The 25,798-nt window shown below is 35.7% G+C and overlaps 1 protein-coding gene across 1 annotated transcript; it reads right to left on the bottom strand.

The window, feature by feature from the left end:
* Positions 1–4,130: 4,130 nt before the first annotated feature.
* Positions 4,131–25,572, bottom strand: LOC127839224 (uncharacterized). The gene is made up of 6 exons (XM_052367509.1): positions 25,416–25,572; positions 20,143–20,811; positions 19,691–19,849; positions 16,579–16,903; positions 11,919–11,996; positions 4,131–4,254 (listed from the first exon to the last, which is right to left on the bottom strand). Exons 2-5 carry the CDS (start codon positions 20,671–20,673, stop codon positions 11,968–11,970), a joined length of 1,044 nt encoding a protein of 347 aa, XP_052223469.1. The 5' UTR covers positions 20,674–20,811; positions 25,416–25,572; the 3' UTR covers positions 4,131–4,254; positions 11,919–11,967.
* Positions 25,573–25,798: the final 226 nt, after the last annotated feature.

Genomic DNA, 25,798 nt, shown 5'->3' with positions numbered 1-25,798 from the left:
TCCCAAGAAACTTTTAAGACATATTATTATGTGTTGCAAAACAAAAACCGAATGGTATTTCCAATATAAATACATACTTTGAATTATCGCGACCAAGAAATTATTTTTTAAAAATGACTGCTATTCAACTCTAATTTATGTGACTACTGCGGTAAAAATATTGAGACTATAGAACATCTATTTTTGGAATCCAACCTATATGGAATCTGTTGACGCCTTTCTTGGACAGTTAAACTATCCTTTTAATGTTAGCTTAAGAAAAAAAGCATTAAAATCACTATATGGTAATAAAATTGTGAAATTTATTATTATCTTCGACATGAAACACAGGAAATTAAGCATTCGAATTGTGAAAGAGAAACCCTTAGTTATGATATGTTGCATAGTTTTGAAACCAAATGGAATCGCATTAATGCTTGTCAAATCATCATTATCATCATCATCATCATTATCATCATCATCATCATCATCATCATCATTATCATCATCATCAGCAGCAGCAGCAGCAGCAGCATCTACAGTAGCTTCAACAACAACAACAACACCGTCGTTGTCGTTGTTAACGGTATTCTTGTAAAATCATTTGCACACACGTCATCATGTATCATCATTATCCTTTTGCTCTTCATGTTATCATCAATTTCAACATCATCATCATCAATAACATGTTAAACAACTCAGCTGAACTTACTTTTGCGTCAGATTATCATAAGCATTAAGAACTACATTAACAATAAGAAATGGCATTAAGTCATCGTATTCATACGGGATTCATTTACAACTGTACACAATTTACCTCTTCAACATATTTAAATACACATTTAATACTCATAATCAGTCAAGTCTGCATATCATGTATTAACAGTTTATTATACTTTGCGTGAAATATACACCATACATGTAAGTATCAAATTGGTGTCATTCAGTCGAATGTATTACTTAATTTCTTCATGAGTCTGGACCTTTAACACAGTTAACCGGAAATGGCATTGGTATCCGAGCCAACATACTGCACAAACCAATGTTCGTTTAATAATATGTATATAATTATTTACACAATATTTCAAACTATTCCGGAAATGTATGATGATCATGCTAATATCAATTTCATTACTCATATATTACTTCCCTTTATCAATGCTTGTTCTGTAACAGAGTTAATCTGAAGTCGCATTGAAATGCGATTCAGGACGTTACCACCAATATATTTTATATACTCTTTACAAAACTCATCTTGACCGATTCCATCACTGTTATCACCATCCTCAACAACACTGCAATGTACTGACCATGCATCATCAGACCGTCTATCGGTGTTAGGTTTCCGGTCATATATTTGAAATCGTTTCACTTCAACACGCTCGAGAGCTTCGAGTTCCTGTTGGATGGGGATGTATTCCTCTGGTTGAATGTTATTTATCGTGTTTTTTGTTATTGCAATACAACAACCGAATTCCAATCTACCCTCAACCGATTGAGTCAATGCACACAGTTTGTTCATAAGGTGGCGAAGTTCTGACGGAGACAATGTGTTATAATAGACATTCAAATGCTTCAGAGATGGAGATAGCTGTAGGTCGATATAAAAAGCAAAATGCATGGTAAGCGTTTCCAGCTGTGACAGGGATGCTAGTAACCGTGACAGTGACGGTACACAGTACACATTCAAACCTGTATCCATACCCTGCAGTCTCAGATGTTTTACATTCTGACCGTGCAGGGTCTCCCATAGACCAGGAGAATTGCTCTTAAACTTTAATGTACATGTATTGTTTATTATCCATGACATGCTGTCTGCATCCTCCATACACGATGGCATGTCACTGCCCCGCAGACTGGTCTTCACCTCTTGATCGAATGAAGTTATGTTACAGCTCCACAGTTCGCACATCACCCTATGATCGAGAGTCAACAGCGTGCTTAACAGACTGCGTAGCCAGGTAGAGGAACATGTGACACTCCATAAGTTAATGTCTTTTATGGAGGGCATTACTGGAGTATAGTCTGCACATGGGACTGGTTCAGCACCGTTAAGTAGACACCATGTATAAATGGCCTCATTGTTTAAACTGTTGAAATCAAAATCAATCAACCTAATATGAGTAAGTTTGTTATGATTGATAAGTGGTTTTAGTAACACTTTCACTGTATTTCTGATTACTATCGACTTTAAATTTTCAAACAGTGACAAATCAAGTCCATCATATGTTGTCCCTAGTGTGACACATTGAAGAGTCTTATAGTTATTAATAGAGAGTGGTAACAAAGTTACACTTCTGTGCAGATGAATTGACTGTATGTGTTCAAAATGTGACAAGTCAAGCGCTTCACATGTACAATCATTCATAAGTTTTAGATATTTCAAATTTTTCAGACCCACAAGCGCATTTGGTTGCACGGTTGTATAACCACCAAAATTAACGAGCTCCAGCAGTTCGAGGTTGTGACACAATGACAAGTCAAACTCGATACAAGATGTAGACGATCTGACTCCGTCCTCATCGTTTAGTGTAGATGGCCCATGATCCTCACGTGCAGGTAAGGCAACCTGTCCAGGTTCATGACAATCTGCAGACGACGCGTCTTGTAAACGTCTTGTTACATGTATGTCGGACATCATCAAGTCAACCTTTAAAGATCGAGCACGTGAAGTGTTCAGTGTCCAGATCTGGATCAAATCTTCGACATTATCACTGTCGAAGTAAAAGCGACTCAGATGTAGGTGTATTGGAGAATTCTTGTTGGCTACAGCCTCCCTATAACCAGAGAGGATGCAGTCTTGGAAATAAAGGTGATATTCACTATAGACGTCAAGCTCATTCATCAGTGTAGATAGTTTATTAGCTGCCGAGATGTTGAAGCCACACAGGAATATAAATATTTGAAATATATCACGATATGACTTGTCATGGCGTTTGAGATATCCGGAAATGACGTCATCAACTATGTATGCATTCCTATGGATATGAAAAGCAGTCAGGAATTCCTGGATGGTTTTATGGACAAACGACAATGTCTGATCAGTACGTTTTTTACCTTTTCTTTGAGATAGTAATCCTGAATCGAGTGCGAACTGTTTTGCAGTTGGAGACAAATGAGCCATTAAGTGTATGTCGCTGAACACTAGTGTTGATTCTTTTTCATTTGAAAACAAAAATGAGAACGCAGCTTTGGCTATGGCATCTATATGTTCCATGTTTGGTTTAACATACATCGTGCGAGAAAAACAGTTTACTGGTGATGTGTGATTTTCGAAATAATTTTTTTGTGTGTTAGCTTTTTTACACAGATTTTCAAGCAGGGTAGTGTACAGTTCACACAGTGACGATCCGGTGAGACACTCCGCCATATCATTATCATCATCATCATCAGCAGCAGCAGCAGCAGCAGCAGCAGCTCTATCATCTACCCAGGTACAGAGGACAAGAGTGTTCAGCATAGGCGAAGATGATATCGACTTAAGTTTGCGACTACTGAGGAATTTTTCAAACAGCTCCACGCTTTGTTTGATATCAGTTGATTCGTCAAGTAGGCATCGTAGTATCTTTTCATTGAATTCTCTACGATCGCTTATGCCTTCAACTTCTAAAAGAATGTCTATTTGAGAATTCGTGATACGTTCATCAGCGAGTTTCCATGGTCGAGAAGTTGTGAGCATAATGCTATGGTCCTTAGGAATTCCATCCATAGAAGGTACAGCATGTTTACCAGTCCACTCATCCAGACCGTCTTGAACGACAATATACATCACATTTTCCATTATTTTTAAGACCAGTTCGTACGCTCTCTCCCTTTTATTCTCCACGTAGATTTTTTTGATGAGCTGGGTTTTTATCATGTCCGTTACATCATTCTGTTCTCTTGCATCGCGCAACGAGATGAAGAACAGAAACTTGAATTTATGAAGGATATCAACGTCACCAAACGCCGTTTGATCATTCGTACATTCCGTCGAGGGCGCATGCACGTTACACCAGTCATAAACTAACTTGGCAGCAAAAGTTGTCTTGCCGCTGCCAGGCTCGCCTTGTAGATATGTACGTCTAGATAAATGATCACCTCTATAAAAGCAATCCTTGTAAGTCGATATTTGTTCATGTTTCGTGCGTCTCCCATCATTTTCTATTTTCATCCTGATTATTTTTTGAGTGGCATAGATGTCCTGTAGGCGCTTATCGAGACTGGGAATCAAAGTAGACAGAGGCACGCAGCTAACGGTATCACGGTAATGGTCCACCAATCGCCTGCGAAGTTCTGAAACGATAATTTTACTTGTTAAAAGCATACAACATGCATGTTTCTATTACAAAACCCAGATGTACTGTTCTAGAAAAACATGGCGTCAAAGGGGCATATCGGAAAATAATACGATATTGATTTTTTTTTCAAATATAAGGTAACGGACGACTTATGACCCAGTGATCAGGGAAAAATGTAAAGCGCCTTGAACGCATATCTCGAGTATGAAAAGGGCGCTATATAAATTTGGTATAAAAATATTTCTTTATTGTTTAATGAATTGGACTCTTATATAACCGTTTAGTTAAATAGTAATTAGGTAAACTGAATATAGTTTTCGCTTCGCTTACGTGCGAAAATAAAGTGTAGTAGAACAATCTTTTTTTTTTACAGAAATTTCACATGAAGTACCGCTTTTTGCATACTCACAATAATATTTAGTGTATATAAAACAGCTCTAAAATGGAATATACACATATTTATAATCGTGAGCTATTTTGACAAGGCACCTGTTTTTGTAGGTTTTAAATTATATCAAAACAGTTTTTACAGATAAAACATTGTTTCCGAATAAACATATACGTTAAAATAGTGATTTTGCATTGTTTTAACACGTGAAACTTTTCGCGGAAATACATGTACACACAAACATTCTCATTCGTTGCGCTTTCACTTTTTTTATACATTCCGCCCTGGTGGTATATTATGAATGAAGCAATCAAGGCAGATCAAATTAATAAAAAGAGACTACCGTGATATTGTTAAAGGGACTGTCAACCGCGATAGACGAAAAAAGACAAGTTCTAAAATACCGTATTTTTTTACAATTATTAGATTATATTGATTAAAATATAACGAATGGTATATTACATTACTTGAAACACGTTGTTTACTTTTCATATTTTCAGTATATTCGGTAATAAATTTTACTGGGTATGTCTACCAGGTAACAACCAGTTTACTATAAAAAACGCAAGTAGATTTATCATCATCGTCACATGGTAAACCCAGGAATGCAAATTGTGCATGCGTAGTGAATTGTATATATTTTATATTTAAAATGATCAATTTAATAACGTTATTTATAGTGTGTATATCGTTATGTCACCTATTTTCGCGATGTACTATCGATTTCACATCGCAAAATTTTATTACCGAATATACTGATAATATTAACTTTTTCAAGTAATGTAATATACCAGTATATATATTTTTATAAATTTAAATTAATAATTGTAAAAAAATACGGTATTTTAAAACTTTTCTTTTTTCGTCAATCGCGGTTGACAGTACTTTAAAGGGATCTTTTCACGCTTTGGTAAATTGACAAAATTGAAAAAAGTTGTTTCAGATTCGCAAATTTTCATTTTGGTTATGATATTTGTGAGGAAACAGTAATACTGAACATTTACCATGGTCTAATATAGCGATTATATGCATCTTTTGACGATTTTAAAACCTAAAAATTATAAAGCGTTGCAACGCGAAACGATTGAATAATTTGGAGAGTTCTGTTTTTGTCGTTAAATTTTGTGAAACTACGAAGATTGCTTATATAAGGTATAAAATACTTCTAGTAAGTGTACTTGGCGGAATAGGTCAGTAGGCTAAAGCGTTTTTACTTCAGGACTCTGGCAGGACTCTAGGGGTCACTGGTTCGAAACCTGCTCCGGGCAATGTTCTTTTCCTTTTTTAAATTTTATTCTTGATTTTTTACTGGAGCTTTTACGATCCAATGTTTACATTTATCAATATAAAGCATTTAATAAATAAGTTAAAAAATGCCAAAATCTGTGAAAAGGCCCCTTTAAAGGCATACAGACGGAATGACGGACGGAAGGGCGATCCAGTCATAATCCAAGTTACCCACCTCAAGTTCTATGCGAAGGGTTTATAATCCCAAGTTCATACGATGCATAGTTAAATACCATTGACAAGAAGAGTTCGTGTAGAATTCGAACCCTGGTCTTCTGCATAAAAGACATTTGCTTAAATGGCGCCGCTGTTGTATGTCATACTTTGAACAAATTGTTGAAATTGTTAGCATTCCAGGGGACTCTAAATGTGAACTTCATCGGTTAATTTCGTGCACATGGTAGTTCCACCAAATAGTTAAAAATATATGATAATTTTCTCGAGATGCTTCTTTTGGAAATGTGTTTTAAAAGAATGTAAATACAGGTTATTTGGACATTCATAATGTGTCGGCAACGCGTTATGCAGTTCTATGTTAAAGATCTCATGATTTTTAAACAATATGTTTCTCATTTGTCAGATCAGTTACCTGCCAGCTTTAAATATTAATGTTGTATATACATCTTCTGTGCAATGATTGACGGATTTCGTGCATAGATCGTATAAAATCCCATCCGTCATAATAAGTAAGGATGCAAGAGGTTACAAAAACATTAACCGGTTAAACTTTTGCCGTAACCAGTTATTAACCGGTTCACATAGAACCCTTAATGCACGAAATGTCAACCCATGTGAGTAATTTGTTTATACATCCAAGATCCCTAAATTATTACAACATTTTTCTTTTAAAAGCTATTTTACACATCATATTATTGCTTAAAAAATATAGGTAAGTTTTCTGAGCGGTGTCTTACATCGGATTGAACCAATTAGATCATCACATCCATTGCCAGACATATTCACAACGCACATTTAAAATACATATTGAACAATAGCATGACTAAAACTACCGGTAAATATAAAAAATAGAATACACAATACCATTTGGCCTCTGTATTCAAAGCAGTAGTTTAATATTACTCTTTTAACAAACTGCTGAAAGTTGGTATTCACTATTGATACGGTTTCCTTCAGTTCCTTAACAATATGTGTATCAATTTAGTACACATCATGAATGCTTATCTGTTATATAATTGGGGTTTCTTACGGTGGCATAAAGAGGACATAGGCAATATTTTATTTAACAGTCTCTATAACGTGCGCACGTCAAAGCTATGACGTGGGCACGTCATAACTATGACGGGCGCACGTCATATCTATCGCGTGCGCACGTCATATCTATCGCGTGCGCATGTGATAGCTATGATGTGCGCACGTCATAGAAATAGTTAAATAAAATAACATATGAAATATTTTAACTATTTCTATGACGTGCGCACGTCATAGTCATGACGTGCGCACGTAATAGCTACGACGTGCGCACGTTATAGAAAAAGTTAAATAAAATATTGCCTATGTCCCCTTTATGCCGCCGTAGTTTTTGTTTTGTTTCTAAGGTAAATATTGTTAAAAAGCTTTAATGAACGAGATATTAATATTAAAACATGTCACAGATTATGCTATAACTCTTGCCTGATCATTTATAAATATAGACATTGGAAAGCTAAATGCATAATTTTGTACGAACTTCTTTTGGCTTGCTAAAAACAATCAAAGTACTGACAGTACTGGTGTGACATGCTTTTGAAGAGGATGGATATAAAAGCATCAATTTAAGTTAATCTTCATCACCACAATGGTGTACGTGGGTACGAAAATTTAGGAACGAAAAAAATTTGGGTACGAAAATTTTGGGTACAAAAAAGAGGAACTTGACCCATTCAGCGAAACTAAGAGGCGAGTTACTTTCTCGAACAAATCTAAAAATTACTACATTTGGGGTTTTCTCAGCGTCACAGCGTTTGAAGTGTCACCTGGAAGTTTCGAGTCGGGTTCGTGTCCCGAACCTCTCGATAAATTTGAAAGAGGACGGGAACCAAGCTGCCTTTACCTTTATCAATGATAATCAGCGAGCTATGCCGATAGAGAAAATTTAGCTAACTAAATCGGACTGGCTCGGTCTTTCACATAGGTCGCCAATGTGAAGAATGTTTTCATGGTATGATAACTAAGACGGAGAGGTTCGCTGAAGCAGCATCGTCAAAAACCGCAAAGAAAATCGAACATCGGACATACCGGTTTTGTGAGGATAAGTATTCAGACCGTCGTTTATTTATAGATTCAAATGTGTCTTGTTACAGCGGGGTGTTCAAGAATTCATCTGGTACAACATGGAAAAAAGGCTGCTTATTACACATGTATTACTGACATATTTGAGTGACAGACATATAAAAAAAGTTATAACATCGATGCCTTCTCCAACAATTTAATAATGAATATTGTGGGAGATTGTGAGAGCTCTAACAGTGTCACCGCTTAAATACATAATTTTAAATCAGTCAACGGTATCGGAATAATGGAGACGCTGTACGTTGTCATAACAACCGGTGTCCGATGTTGACACATACCAATCAGTCAATCTTTAGCATTGAAATAGGCGTGAAAAGACTTGATAACGTTCGTTTACAAAATCACATTTAAAAGAAATTGGTTCTTAACATGATGACAGTTTTTATTATACATCACTTTCGTTTCAAAGGTATACATCATTTTGCTCGGGAGGCAATATGTACGAAACCCTTCATCTGCCAATTAAATGCATTTATTATTTGAATATTTATCTTTAACAGAGCTCTCGTTGTCGGAAATAAGCAGTATAACACCGTGGTACATGAATAGAAGCATTAACCAGGTAATTATCGGTTACGAAAAATAAATTTCAAAATACTGTATAGTTTCTCCTCAGAAATATCCTATTTATTACATCAACGTCTGTATGAAAGGAAATATGTACTTTTATCACCCAGCATCGAAGCAGCATATCAAAATCATCAACTGATTATTGAAGAATGAATAAAATGTTGAGAGTACGTTCTTAGTTGTGTATACATTAATGGGAATGAGTAGCACATGGATAATATCTCTTAGTAATCTAACTCGAGATATATTTTAATTAAATGCATGCTATATGCCTATATTAAAGCCACACTCATTGAAATAAAATACATGTTAATCAATACATATAGATGCAATGTGAAAGTGTGCAAAATTGTCATTAAATCTATAGCCTAGTTAGCAAGTAATTTTTTTTTGAAATTTTAAAACCGAAAGAAGGATTTCTATACGTATACGTCCATTTCGAAAAACGTGATTATTTTAAAGTTTTAAAGCGCAAAAAGACGGATTTCTACCTTGTAACCACCAGATTTATTCTAATTTGCATAAATAAAATTAAATCTATAGCCTAGTTAGCAAGTTATTTATTATTATTTTTTTATATTTTAAATCCGAAAGTAGGATTTCTATACGTATACGTCCATTTCGACAAACGCGGTTATGTTTAAGTTTTAAAGCGCAAAAAGACGGATTTCTACCTTGTAACCACCAGATATATTCTAATTGGCATAGATAAAATTAAATCTATAGCGTAGCTAGCAAGTAATTTATTATTTTTCAAACGGTACCGCTTTTAAAACCGAAAGTAGGATTTCTTGACGTATACGTCCATTTCAACAAACGCGATTATTTTTAAGTTTTAAAGCTCTAAAAGACGGATTTCTACCTTGTAAACACCAGATATATTCTAATTGTCATAGATAAAATATGTTTATTATTTATACTTAAATTTTCTTTCATTTAGCCCTAAATTTAATGCATGTTTTTATTTTCCAACCCAACAAACCAGACATAATGAAACTTAAAAACACTGTGGCAGTACCTTAAATGTAACATGCTGCTTGTTGTGGGATAAAAGGTATGCAATCAAATAAACGCTACTTAATCAAATGAAAACATTAAGTCTCCATACTAGTTTTCGTGAAATAAAATATAAAACACAATATTTTTTCAAAGGTATGTTATTTAAGGTAGAGTATTGACATTTTTTTCGTAATTTTAATAGATGTATTTACACCAATTTACTAACAAATATACTGTGTGAACTATTTTAGAATTATTTTATTTGAAAGGAAATAATTTCATTTGTGTTTACATGACCGGTAAAACCGTAAAAGAAGAAGAACCTAAACTGCTGTCACTGCGATAATACGGCTTAAGAAATAAAACGCTACTTTTTTAAAACACGTATTTCCAAAATATCGATGAACAGTGTTACAAGCGCTCCATTATGTTGTTCATACTTATTTGTTAATTTTCATTAAATAAACGATATTTGATTTTAAATTGTCAGAAAGTGTAATTTCGCTGGTATTAACAAAATATAATGATCCATGTTTGACTCTATGACATTTTTTAAATGACGCTATTGTGTCAATCTGGGTAAATTAAATGTAATATAACGAATGATTTCGATAATGTTATATGATAATATTAATTTGCCGTGGGAATTTGGTCGGATCCATATTTTCAAATGAGAGAAACCTTTTCGTGTGATAGATGATGTGATAAAGTTAAGGAATTTGAATTTCAGTTTGAAAATAAAGTTCTTTTGTGGTGTGTTTAATTTATGATAAAACGGATGACAATTAAGAGTCCAATGGTACTTTAAATTGTCCAAGTTTAATAAATAGCACAATCATTGATACACATTTTACAGACGTTTCACCTGTTAAAGTTAGATTTTTCTTATGTTCTTCATTCGTTTGTTTCCCGTACATTTAGCGACAAATATGCTAAATTGCCTTTATCATGGCCGCTTATATTACGTTCACGTCGTATCGCCAACCATAATGCTGTGTATCTTTGTTCATTCTGTTTTAATTTTTAAATTAAAATAATGTTAATATAACAATGTTTTTAAATGATTGTAAAACTAATGAAACGCTATCGCACATTTAAAAAATAAGCAAACATTCACGTACAATGTATATTCAGAACATGCGTAAAACAACAGTGTTCATTTGTTTAAGAAAATGACTTTGTCCACTAGCTTGTGGCTGATGAAGTTGCGCGCCTTGCTAACAAGACGACTTGTTTTCGAGAACACTCCATCCGATTTCACGGATGTCGATGGTACGGACAAAAGCCTCCTGGGCAGCATGCGCAATTTGGAAACGCTGTTTATTTCCCCCCCCCCCCCCATTTCAATGGGTCGCCATCGAGTTGACAATTCACGCGCATGTTTGCAAACGTACTATACAGCGCGACTTTGAAGCAATTGCACTTATTCAACTTAATGATTTTGATAAAATTGCTACTTATAAAAACTTTATTTTCGCGATCAATCTGTGGCAGATATTGGTTAACAATGCATCAAAATAAGCCGCCCATTTTCTCAACTGATTTTTATCGCGTGTTAGATAAATGTATAAAATACGTCTTCGTTCATAGCCCCCATTCCCCGCAGTTCGCTAGTTAAATATGCGCGAGTAAAACATAACAATAGCGCCAATTATCAAAACTTAACCCCTGGCTGTAACCACTAAGGTACTGATATATTACTTTATAAATGTGTTTGTCGCCAGGGCAAGTTGGAAGTATGTCGCACGACAAACGAAAAATCGTAAGAATTATTCCATGAAAAAGGCATAAAAACATTTTTTTCAGGTTAACCTTTTCTCAAAAATGTAACCGGTTAACTGGTCGTACCGGTAGGTTAACCGGTTAATCGCTTGCATCCCTAATAAGAACACATATTATGAGTTAACTTCTATAAGATTGGACAAAATGTGACTTCTAGCGTGTTCACAAGGGTTTACCATAGACATAAAAACGAATTTGCCCCTGCCCTTTTCAAAGGACCGGCAGTATTTTGCAACTCAGACAAAATATCATTAGAACAAATAATCTGAGGCAGTCATGAAGATTGGAAAAATGTCGTATATAAGAGTGTTTATATAAAAAAAAATGAAATTGTACATAGTTACTTTTTGACCCATGTGATCCACTTTCGAACACGGCCGGGATATCATTTGGTCAAATTTTCTTTTTAAGTTTCATGAAAACTGGAAAATAATATATAAATATGGCCTATAGGGTATTTCCAAGGTAATGTTGACGACACACGACGAACGACAGACAAAAGGTGATCACAAAATCACAATAAGCACTTTGTTCTCAGATCCTCTAAAACACAGATACATCATAAAGACGACGTTCATAGTTAAACTGAATACACTCGTATTATTTGTATGCGTAAGACACCGAGGGTGAACTCAATGAGACATGTGCAATCATGTCCATGGGACTGAATGACGGACAATCTGGTCGACGGACGGGTGGACGGTCGGTCGGGAGGGTTTGGGGCGGACGGACGGCCGGGATGGAAGGCGGGCGGGTGGAAGGAGAGATAGACGGACGACAAGACAGACCGTCAAAAGGGTGTTGGAAAAACGGAAAAACAACAAGACACATATACAGATAGACTGACACACGGAATGACGGATGTAAATGAAGGAAGCAACAACAGGGCCAAAGGGCCTTCGGTCACTCCCTTAAGGCATGTTGAAACCTATTAGTCCTGTCCTGACTTTGTGATGTGTGTGTGATTGCTGTAGTTTTATCTAGTTTTATTTGCTCTATGTGACACATATTTGATAAGGTATGATACATAATTACAACAAATACAAGAGTTTACTATAAACCTCTTAAAAACAGAAACCCCAATTAGGCCAAAGGATGGGGGATTTCGACCCCCGAGGCATCATATGAACAAGCTGACCAGACGATTATCATACGATTTGGCACATCAATTATGAAAAACATAACAGTTGCAGTTTCACAAAATGTTGACATACAAGTCTGCATAAATCATGTGAAATCTGGGGCGTGGTAAGTTTAGAGCCCAGGGGCATGATTTGAACAAACGTAGAAGATGAAAAATATACAATATTACACACCAAATATAAAATCCCTGACCCTTGCGGTCTCAAAGAAGAATACGAACTGACGGACGACTTACATCTGGGTATCCTAAAGACAGAAATCTTGAAATACATTAAGACAAAGTCAGAAGAGCGACTGACGGACTGACTGAATGAATGACTGAATGACTGACTGACTTACTGAATAACATACATGCCTGCCTGCCTGCCTGCCTGCCTGCCTGCCTGCCTACCTACCTACCTACCTACCTACCTACCTACCTACACCCATCCATCCATCCATCCATCCATCCATCCATCCATCCATCCATCCATCCAGCCATCCATCCATCCATCCATCCATCATCCATCCATCCATCCATCCATCCATCCATCCATCCATCCATCCATCCATCCATCCATCCATCCATCCATCCATCCATCCATCCATACATACATACATACATACATACATACATACATACATACATACATACATACATACATACATACATACATACATACATACATACAATACATACATACATACATGCATACATACCTACATACCTACATACCTACATACCTACATACATACATACATACATACATACATACATACATACATACATACATACAAACGGACGGACAGACGGACGGACGGATGGACGGACGGACAGAAAGACACACACAGACAGACAGACATACACACAGACAGACAAACATACAGACCTACTGACTGACTGACCAACTGACTGACTGACTGCCTGATGGACGAAAGGACGGACGGACGGGCTGACCGATTGACTGACTGAGAGACAGACATACAGACGGACGGACAGACGGACGGACAAACAGACAGACAGACAGACAGACAGACGAACAGACAAACAGACAGACAGACAGACAGACAGACAGACAGACAGACAGACAGACAGACAGACAGACAGACAGACATACAAACAGACAGACAGACAAATTTAATTGACCGTCTGATCGGGAGGCAAGACGACTAGCGCGAATCCTGAACTTGTCTGTATTTCGTTTAGGGGGATGAGGTTGGCAAACAACCATCTCCATAAATTTAATTAATGTGTTTGCAGTATAATTGCTAATGTACAACGAGGATTTTAGTTACTGGGGACACACGAAAGAAAATGCCTTTAAGGTAGCGCACACGTAATGGGCACCTTTTCAAATATAATCTCATGTATTATTTTCTTAATCAGCATCATTTCACTAAACAACATGTAAATTTTAGGTAGGCTTTCCATACTTTTTAAAAAAATATAATGATTTTTTTTAAACCACACCCGCGCTCGGCTTTTGTCCAGTCTATTTTCATCCCTGGGGTATATGAAAGCTCCATAATTCATCCAGATTTTCAAATATGGGCATGCAATTGGTGTGTACAGATGCAGTACAGGTGTTTACAGTTTAAACAAGATGAAAAAAAGTTTTCTTTTACAGACATTTATTTTTTTATAACTTGTTATCTATGAAAGAGCGCCATGAAATGCAAGAGGTTTCAACCAAGTAGAAATTGGGTTGGTTAAAAACAAAGTGTCATGCAATTCAAAATAGTATCATTGAAGTTATATTTTTAACTTAGTTTTTATAGATACACTATATACAGCAAAAATACAAAGAAATAGACAGGTTAACCGTTTAACCGAAATACAAATAAAAATGCAACATGAATGATTCGTATTTTCAGCAGTAAACGGTGTTTAAATTTTAAAAATTGAAGAATGTGCAAAAAAATTGCAACATATGTAACAATAAACATAGCTTATATGCTATATTAAATCAAATTACGTTAGAAAACAAATAAAACAATAATAAATAAATAATGCAACAACTCTGATGCAGTTTGTGCTACGCGCGGCTCATCAATCCGATGGACGGATAACGCACGGACAAGTCAGTTAATTATGTATGGTCTTATTGATATTTTTCTATTCGGAATCCAATTAAATTGTAGGGTAGGCTATCTAGAATATTTCTCTTTTTTACTTAAAAAAAAATAAAAAAATAAATAACCTATAAATTAACATGTGATAATGTTATCAATGTTGACGCCGTTCATCAATAAGAGAGATAACCGCTGAGAAGAGTTAGTAAATCTCGTCGCAGTGATTATCTCCCTTGTCAAATAGAAGGTAGCAAGTTCATTCTCAAGAAAAATCCTTTCGGATTTAAACGTTTGTCTACTATAAGGAAAGTCAGTGTAATTATCTACCAAATATCGTTTTATAAATGGTAAACCATAATAAGAACATCCGTACAGATTGTGCTAATGCCTGAATAAATACGCAAACATCCGAAAAACAAATCATGTATTCCGGATTTTCGTTATTCCGTCTTAACATAGATTCTAGTTGTCGCTAGTGCGGGACGTTATACCTACTTCCGGTGTCAATATAAACAACGGGCATAAACTACTGCTGCATCTTTGAATGTCATAATTTTATCAGCAGACCCTTACGAAAACTTAGGCCCTGTGGCTACTAGTAGTGGCTAAGATGCCGCAATGTTGCGGCTAAGTTGCCGCTACTAGTTGCGGCTATGTAGCGGCAAGGTAGTTTTTCGTATGCAAATGAGCTTTTTGGCTACTAGTTGCGGCTCGGTTGCCGCTACTAGTTATGGCTTTGTTGCCGCTACTAGGTCTGGCTCTACTCTGGCTTCTTTGCCGCTTCTAGTTGCGGCTATGTTGCCGCTCCAAGTTGCGGCTATGTTGCCGCTATTAGTTGCGGCTATGTTGCCGCTTCAAGTTGCGGCTACATTGCTGCTACTAGTTCTGGGATGGCTCCGCAAGATTTATGAAATAAATCACCACAGCTTACTTACAATGACTAACTTTTCCCCAGTAACTTCTTTTTGCTTGTCAGATTCTTCAGCCATTTTGATTTTTTGTATGATGACATCATCAGTGACGTCATGACATCATATAAAATATGATGTCATTCTACAATTGTGGCTACCTTCTGGCTACTAAGAGCCACTAGCTAAATAAGCTACTAGATAATAAGCCTTTTGTGTTTTCAACATTAATATTAAAGTATTGGTTGTGGCTACCATCTGGCTCATAATTGCACTTTTTTGATACAAGAATATGTTCTGGCCATATTCTGGCTACTATGAGCCGCTAGTGGCTATAAGAGCCGCTAGCGGCCACTAATAGCCATAAGATTGCCACAAGGTAGCCGCTAGCGGCTACTATTGGCTACTTTCTGGCTAGTAGTTGTGGCTACAAACAATGGTAGTGGCTTTGTAGCCGCAACATTACCGCTACATAGCGGCAACCTTTTCATTTCTGTTAGGGAGAGTCAGACATTTTCTGAAGAAAAAAGTCAATTAGTTTGTGTCAGTATAACTGATGCATCAGACATTGCAGAATGGTGTTTGTGTCAGTATAACTTATGTTTCAGACACACAGCATGTTGTTTGTGTCATTATAACTAATGTTTCAGACACTGCAACACGAAGAATGGTCTTGAAAAAATTATATGCCTGATACAACAGTTGGATGTCTATGTCAGTTAACGGATTTATTCAATTTAATAGTAGGATATTTGTCTTTGACGTACGGTTGTTATCAACATAACACATACAGTTTCTTTATAAGTTGAACGGATTTGTCAGCTTGGTAGTTAATTGTTTTTCAAGTGCGCAAATAGGTTATAACCACAATTTATTATAGAGATAAAACTTGTCCACAAACCTGCTTCGCCTCGATCATATTCGTCTCGATCTTTTTCATTCGCTGCTTGATGTATGCGGTTGATGCTTTCTTGTGTCTTGTTTTCAATGCTTTGTTCTCCAGCCTGTGTCTTTTTTTCAATGCGCTGTTCTCCAGCCTGTGATTTGTTTTCAATGCTTTGTTCTCCAGTCTTTATTTTAGCCTCTAAATCATTAAGACCTTCTTTCAGAGTCCTTTCAGCCTCTTTAGAAAAACGTTCTCCAGTCTCTTTTGCCTGTGTGAGGGTCTGATTGGCTTCTATCAACAGCTTGCAAAAATCGTCCAGTGAAAGACGATCATTCTGCAACTACATAAATTATTTGCTATCGTAGACATATATCAAAACAGATTCTCATAATATATCTAAATAAATTATTATATAGTCTGTGTTTTTTATACAACAGAACTAGTAGAGAAAAGTTAGCAGAGCAGCAAAAAATAAAAAAAAACATTCTCATATTGACATTTGTTTAATACGCATATAATAAAGCCTTAATTGATTATACTAATTAGTTTATTTTGTATTATAAAATGATTTCAATATCTCCATCCGATAATGTGATTTCAATATCTGAAGCCAAAAAGATGGAATATTTTAAAGTTGCCAATGTGCTTGATAATGTTGATATGTGACGACAGTAGTGAATTGCCCTGTAGGCCCAGTTCATTGGTGCTAGTTTAATCAACGATTTATTTTCAGTGATATTCAACAAAGCAGTGTTTATGTTTTCATTTACAAGAGGGCCTGAAAGACCCAAAGTTTCTCACCTGAGATACAAAGGAACTGATCTGCTCAGTGCAGCCCCAATATATCATTACAACAAATGTTCTTACCAAGTTTCGTGCAAAATGAACTATAAATATAACTTTAAGTGTTAAATAGGTTTAACTATAGCCATATTAGAATAAATTCCCCGACCCCTGGCGGCTATGTTTTTCAACAGACAGGAAATATGTTTGAACGTATCCAAGATAGCATTAAAACAAATGTTTTGACTAGGTGTTATGAAGATTGGACAATTAATGTTACTTTTAGAGTGTAAACAGGTCTTTGCGATAGCCATTATCATATAAGAAAAAAATCATGGCGGCCATGTTTTTCAACCAACCAAAACTATTTTCAAACTCGTCCAAGATATCATTGGGACAAATCTTCTGACCAAGTTTCATTAAGATCAGACAATAAATGTGGCCCCTGGAGTGTTTACAACGTTTTACTAAAGTAATATTGTTATGCCGTATAACAAAGAAAAAAAGATTTAATTCAAAATTTCTACTTTTACTTTTATTTTTATAATAATTTTCATGATAACAGAAGCATATATCAAAATATCGTATACAAACAATTAAAATATTCGTACCTGCATCTCACGACTTTTCAAACCCTTTTTAAATGTTAATATTAATCTGAAGTAGTTAAAGTATATTTTCATTTTTGATCTTTCTCCGTTTAAGCTGTATTCGAAAGTGAAACTTGTTTTTCGTTTGACTACGTTATTTATACTAAAACCGTCGTGACGTCAATGACATGTGACGACCTATAATGTAAAAATATCTACCAATGAACGTCATACGAAATGGCGGATTTAATGAATGAATACGATGCAAGCGCGAACAACAATAATAAGTTAAATCATTGCCAAAATACACAAGTTTAACAATGGGTATGACTTTAAATCAATTAATAAGCTATTTATCTTTAATGTTTCATATACATTCTTACTGTGATTATGATATTTAATCGGAAACGAGCTTTAGTTACATTACGCAATACAATAACAACTGGGTGGGGTAACGGCCTAGCAATATATAGCCATATAATGAAAAATACCCGCCTCATTGAGGCCATGTTTTTCAAGAAACCAGGAACCATTTTGAACTTGTTCATGATATCATTAGAACAAATGTTCTGACCAAGTTTCATGAAGAATGGACAATAAATGTGACTTTTAGAGTGTTAACAAAGTTTTACTATATCCATACGTAGCAATATTAGGCAAAATGAGCTGCCCGCTGGTGGCAATTTTTATAACACACCAGAATCGTATTGATTTTGGGACTTAATCAAGGTGTCGTTGGGACGAATTTTCTGACCAGTGTTCATGAAGATCGGACAATAAATGTGGCCTCTAGGGTGTTAACACAGTTTTATTATAGTCATATAAGAAAAAATGTTTTTCAATATTTTTTAACCATCTCGAATCATTGTCGAACTCGTACAAGACATCATTCGTACAAATCGTGAGAACAAGTTTCATGATGATCGGACAATAAATGTGGCTTGAAGAGAGTTAACAAGGTTTTACTAAAGCCATATAAGGAAAAATGCCACGCCCCATGGCGGCCATATTTTACAACCAACTGGAACCATTTTCAAACTCATTCAAGATATCATTAGGAAAAATCTTCTGACCAAGTTTTATGATGATCGGACAGCAAATGTGATCTTTAGAGTGTTAACCAGTTTTTACTATAACCATATTAGGAAAAATATCCCGCCCCCAGGAGGCCATCTTTTAAAATCAACCATACCCATTTTCGAACTTGTCCAAGATATCGTTGAGACAAATCCTTTGATTAAATTTCATGAAGATCGGACAATTAATGTGGCCTCTAAAATGATAACAAGGCAAATGTTGACCCCGCACAATGCACGGAGGACAAAAAGCGATCACAAAAGCGCACCACGAGCACATTGTGCTTAGTGAGCTAAAATGATTGCAAGCGCTATTTTCTAATGACACAACCAAACACCATGCAATAAATATTATTACAAACCATTTTACATAAACTGTATGATATGATATTTTTCTCAAATATACTGCAGTATTTCATTATCTGGACATTTGTCTGTTCTGTTATGAAATTATTGTGTTTCCCGCCCACTAAAAGCGTGTGTTAATTGCATACTGTTCTTAAAATGTTTCAGTATCAGTATAAAATAAAAATATCTATTCGTAAGTGACAAAGATTCACTTTTTGCATAAAAATATCTTTGTTAAAATATTCATGTGGACAATTTCTTTGTACATGCATTCTTTATATTATATAATTGTTTAAATAGAGACAAACAACACAAACACAATCAATTTACTTCACTGAGTTTCCTGTGCGCTTCTGTTGCTGAGGGATCATGCACTAAGCAGACCGGATCAGCCAATAGGGTGGACAGTGTCAGGAAGCAGTACTGCAGATCAGCATCTGTAACCTTGCAGTTGGCAGTGTGGCGTACATCTCGGCCTATTTGACGGACCTAGAGGGGAAAGGATTGCTGTGACGTTAAGGACCAAGAGAAGAAGTATTGAGGTAAACCTTCACACGCATGGAAAACCAGCGTCGAAGTGATGACATGTGATTGTAAACATGCTTAAATATACATACACTTTTAAATAATACTTGTATAATTCATACAATGATAATTAATTGCATGACATAAATCGTGTCATAACACATAAAAATTATACATATGAAAATTCTGTTAACAAACCAAACTTTGAAAATTTAGACTTGTATTCGTTCTATTAGAATGGTGCATTTAGAGATTACCTTTTCTAGCGGACATTGCTTATCAGGAGGAGGCGGTGATAGACATGCGGGGGAGACGCAATTCTGGAAATGCGTGCAGTTCAACATGATGCTTATCACACCATTAAAGTCAGATGCCTGCACAGAAGATACGCTGATATATCCATCCCGTGGGAGGTAGCATTTGCCAATTTCCCACGGATCCGTTGCCCATCTTTCAGCTTTAGTGTTTGCCCAAGAAGGCCCATTAAATCTGTGTAACGATGTGATATTTTGTTTCACTTTATCACATGTTTGGCATGACTTGTATTGTAGTGAATTGTGGAAAGAACAGTTAGTTCGTTTCCTCTGTTTACACACGTCCCGAGTTGGGCACGGTATAAGGTTTTGAATAAAGCATTGCCCACAACTTCTACCAACTATTGTTTGGACGTTTAGTAATTCCGTCACAACAAAGTCAGTCAATCCATCCTTTGTCAAATTGAGGGCAATGCAAGCTTTGAACCAGTTATTGGTCTGCTTATCGGTGAAGATGCTGGTGTTGGCAGCCATCCCCAGGAGACTAAATGAACCATTCAGTAGAGAGTTAGTTTGTGGACAACCAAAGAGTAGTTGTATTATGGCACGTCGTCATATTCTTGTCCATGAGCATCCTCTGATCTTGTTATTGTTTTGGTTGCTTTATTTCTCCTATAATTAAATAAGTATATTTTACAAAACTTAGATCGTCTGTTCAAAGAATCAAATCAACTGAAACATAAGACATATCATTATGAAAAATGTATGTAGGTAACAAAAACATTTGTCATCTACAAGTGAATTGGTATATTTTACCGAACACATGTATTCAGTTTAAAGACTAATATCAACTGAAAAATAAACGATGTCATTCTATCACAGTGTGCCTGTGAAACCCCATGTACATTCCATTACATTAGCAACAAAATTTGATACCGTAAATGTGTGTAATTGCATTTTTTAATTACACACATACTTTTATTAAAATGATATTTTCATGTCAGCAGCTTTGATATTTGAAAGCTGCTGCGTTTGAAAATTTTGTCAACAATTTTATATGCATTTATTTTATCTTACTAAGCATTCAGTCTCGAAGAAATGATTGACACCACATGAAAACGTCGCTTCCGCACGTAGAAACGATCAATCATTATAATCTGATAGGTACATGTACAACTATAACACACAATTATTGGTGTTGCATAAAATGGTTGGCGTTGTTCGTATTGACTGATTATATTATGTTGTATTATGTTTAGTGTTTAGCTTACAACGATATGCAGATATCACACATATACAATCACTGAACGAAAAAAGCTACCCGTATGTCCAAAATATTTCCCATACTGTTTGCCTGTGATTTTAAGCAGAAAGTTATGTTATGCTGTACTGTGGCTAGCTGATCTACAGTGAAGCACCTTTTCCTAAAGCAATACCAGAAATGGTGTAAGCTGTTATTCGATTTCTTTAACTGTTAAAATATCTTTTGACCTACGTTTCTAGTAATTTTACTGCACTTTAATGTTTAGGGAAGACTTTATTGGGCGGTATGATTTTGGTTGGTGTTTGGCGTTATTGCGTTTTAGGAGGGGAATTATCGTGGCTGTGTCTACAATCAATACTAGATTGAATGAGTTTAGTCAGATGCTTAGAATTATGGCTTGCAGGTGTTGAAACATAAAATTATATATTCTATATGGGCCCATTACGGAGATACTGTTATTTTTTATTATTGTCTGGAGTCCTTCAAATGTAAATGGTATATTGTGAAGCCTACTTTTATCCCCAGGCACATTAAAAATACTGTCGTTCTCCAGTTCAAACGGGTTTCCGCAGTCAAATCTTTCTTGAGGTTAGCTTGAATTTTTTGAAGATGGATTCGAAATATTGAACCAAAAATTGAGCCTTTTCCCTTGAGATTGTGGTAATTTCCCACATTGCCTGCCCTATTGATCACATTCGGCTCCGATCAGCTTTTGGGGTTAGACTTTCGAGTGATAACAAATGGATCAATTAAATAATTTAATAATGTGTCACGCTTCTTGTTTTCCTCAATGTCAACAAATGACAACAAATTTATTACATTTTGAAGGTTTGTTGACGAGGCTATACCTGGAAAACCTCCTCAAAAACATTATACAGAGACTGCGATTAAAAAGCAGAGAATTAAAAAAAGCTGAGATTTTGTACTGAAATTATTGAAGTTTGTTATATCAATAAATGTTGTATTGAGAAACTAATATTTTATTGTTGTAGGGAGTTAAGTTGTAAATTATTATTGGTTGAGGATTTGTTTGGTATTAGAAAAACTAACAAATAACGTGTTTCAGCAAGTAAAATTTCTGAAGTAGCTGGCAAGTAAATTTAATTTCGAAGATTCCTATAAACACCTTGTGCTCAGGTGAGTTTAACAGTTTAGAATGTGAGATTATACTCATCTGATTGAACACATATTTATCTGGAGCGTTTCCAGAAAATTAAGTCAAAATTATAAACATACACTACACGACCCGTGATTTTTGCAGCAATTCTCGCATCACAGCGATTTATGCAACGTGACAAATCGCGGTGATTCCGAGCGACAAGAAAATTTTAGTGATGTCTCGGCAATTCCACGGTGACCGTCGCGCGATGTATCACGCTGTACGGCAATCAGCGCGAATCACCGCGAACCGACGTGATTCACCTTTTTTTCGCGAAGAATTCGGCAACATGGCAATCAGAAATATGCATTCCGCAAAGTAGGATACATTGTCAATAACCAAGATAATAAATATTCGGCACATTTGGAATTGGCAAAAAATGACTTCGAAATCTGAAATTTGAAATTCGGCAATCCGGTACAAAGATGGCGACGATCACAGCTTCATTGCTTTATCCATACTTGTAACCGATTTTAATCGCTTAGAGGTTTTAGTATGTATGCACGATTTTGTCAAATATTTATGAATTTATATAAAATTAATGTGTAAAAAACGTATTAAACATATATTTCAATATAAATTAAAATAAAAGTGAAAAAGAACATGTGTCGAAACATGAAAAATACGCCAGATATTTAATTCTGAAATGGAAAATGTCTGTAAAGTCGAAATCACCAGCATGCATGTACGATGTGAATCTAAATTTAGTTTTAGTGCAGATTCGTTCATACGAAACAAAGACACAATTTTGTTTTACGAATCATTTTAATTTCCTGCAACGATATCTGTTCATACGACACACGAAGAAGACGAATGCTTCGGTTATTCACGGACTCTAGATGACACTGATGAAACGTAACCGTATCGGCAAATATCTTGTCGAAACTGAGTCACGTGACCGATAACTATCGATCTTTCATAATTAGCGTACATCGAAGCGCCGAGGTTAAACATTTTGATGTATCCACTCACGTCTTTTTTTTAATTTTAGTTTCATTTCTCGGCCGATTTTGACAAATTATATATAATTAGAAAGCCTACGTTACGTATTTTTCAGATATATAAATAAATATTAAGTTTTTCTTCTGATTTGGGCAGCCCGGCGAGTAATAACTTTAACTTTTGCAAAAATCATACCGTTTTGGAGTAAAGAATCTAGGTTGACATGTTCGTACTTTATACCGATTTGTAGAGTTTATATTTGGAGTTCAGTTTTTAAAATTACATCTTGCTTAGGATAATAGAATTCTTTATAGGATAGAAAAAAATGGTTTTAAAAATGAAAGTAAGTAAGGAATGAAGACAGAAGAAAGTAGCGCGCGGTCATTACGCACCGAACTGATGCTACGGTCTTGGAGATTATGGATATGTACATGACTTAACACATGATTAACAATTATTATGCATATTCTTAATTATTCTGATATCGAACCAATCAACGTGTTTTATCTAACTGTAAACATTGAACGATACTTTTAAAAACAACGGTCCATAAAGTTTTGGATTGTATTTGTAAAACTTTCTACAACAAAGTTTATTGACAGTTTACTCGAACATTTGCAATTGATATTTAACAAAAGTGAGAGTATCGTAACTCGGCTACTTAATATTCTAATAGAATGTTAATTGCATTGGGAATGATCGCTCTTCAAATACATTCAGAAATATATCGGGTTCGCACGAAAAGAGCGCCAATAATTTAAATCGTTTGCGCGCCTATAATGTGGAACCGCATCGGATTCGCACGAAAAAAAAGCGCAAATAGTTCAATAGTTTAAATCGTTAACGCGCCGATAATGTAGAACCGCTTAACAACAAGAAGTCACGCACAAGTGACAGGTGAATTACACGCTCATTTCACCGAAAACAATAAGCATCGATTTATAACCATACCCTTAAGCGAATACATACATACAGCACCAGGTGAAAACCAATAACTCACACCTTTGCACCTGGACTATCAATCGATTAGACCCGCACCTCACGCAGTGAGGCACCTCAACCTAACAAAATGGCCGCAATGTTCTTACTTTTACCCTACTTAGATGGTGTAATTATGAAAAGTTGCGACTAGCTTGTTTACTTATTACATTTGAAAGATTTCCTGTTTATTCTGTAATTAATGCATTGAATGCTACTTGTTCTAGCTTGTTACTCGATGTAATGTGATTATTATGCATTATAGAAACAATGTGAAACTCGTTGTATTATTATAAGCACCACCACCCGCGCAGCAATAAACAAAGTCTAATTTTTCAGAAAATGAAAGTGCTTCAGTATATAGAACAAAATGAACGTTACGCTTGTCGATTGTTCCAAGAGTATATTTCAATCAGGTGGCTTGTAAAATTTGAATCACATAGGATTTTAAACAAGCCACTCGAGTGATGCGTACTCTCGGACGGTCGTTGAGCGAGCTATTCCGTATACACCAGTAAGGATGCAATCATGATTGACAGTCGCTGTTATAGTCATTATTATTATTTTTAAACTGTGAATAAATTTGCCTTAACGTGTCCTATTCGACCAAGATATTCACTTCAGTATATGTCATTCACAGCTGGTGATAAAGTTTCCTTACACCTCTAATATGCATTTTCGTTAAGAACATATATCGCAATACCAAACGCTAAATTACAATCATCAGATTAAAAAGTCGCACATAAATCAACATTAAGAACTCTATTGAATAATTATTACGCAGACACTTATTTAAAACTTCGCAATGTCGGATATTCACGTCAAACAGTCATTTAAAAAGCAAATGCATGCGGCACATCATTCAGTACATGTATACGTACTCAACCCATAACAAATCGTTATAATTAAGCAGAATATATTTAAATAACATACTTTTTTCTCGTCGAATATAGAAATGTGTCTCCATACTCCAACCAACTTTGCTCCTAAGCTCTTAACATATTGAAAGGTTGCTAATCTTGTCAAACGTTTGCTTTGAACGTACCACTCTGGATCAGCAGACGATTTATTGCTTAAAAATGCCTGTCTTACGGAGGATTCCGGAGATTGTCGATGAATCACGATTGTGCACGTACGTCACTTCGCACGGTTATGATTGGTAGACTTGCCAGTCGAAGATCGTAGTCAAAACTGGCTTGTCAGCGTGATTCATGAAACAACCTTATGCGTCCCGGACGTTGTTCTATTTACGCCCATATTCTTAGCTTAATTGTCAAGTGATTCTTGAAAATTGCGGCTGCTATTACGCGGTCCGT

This window comes from Dreissena polymorpha, chromosome 7, assembly GCF_020536995.1.
Source record: "Dreissena polymorpha isolate Duluth1 chromosome 7, UMN_Dpol_1.0, whole genome shotgun sequence".
Lineage (NCBI taxonomy): Eukaryota > Metazoa > Mollusca > Bivalvia > Myida > Dreissenidae > Dreissena > Dreissena polymorpha.
The sequence above is the reverse complement of the archived record's forward strand: the minus strand, read 5'-3'. Positions and strand labels throughout refer to the sequence as shown.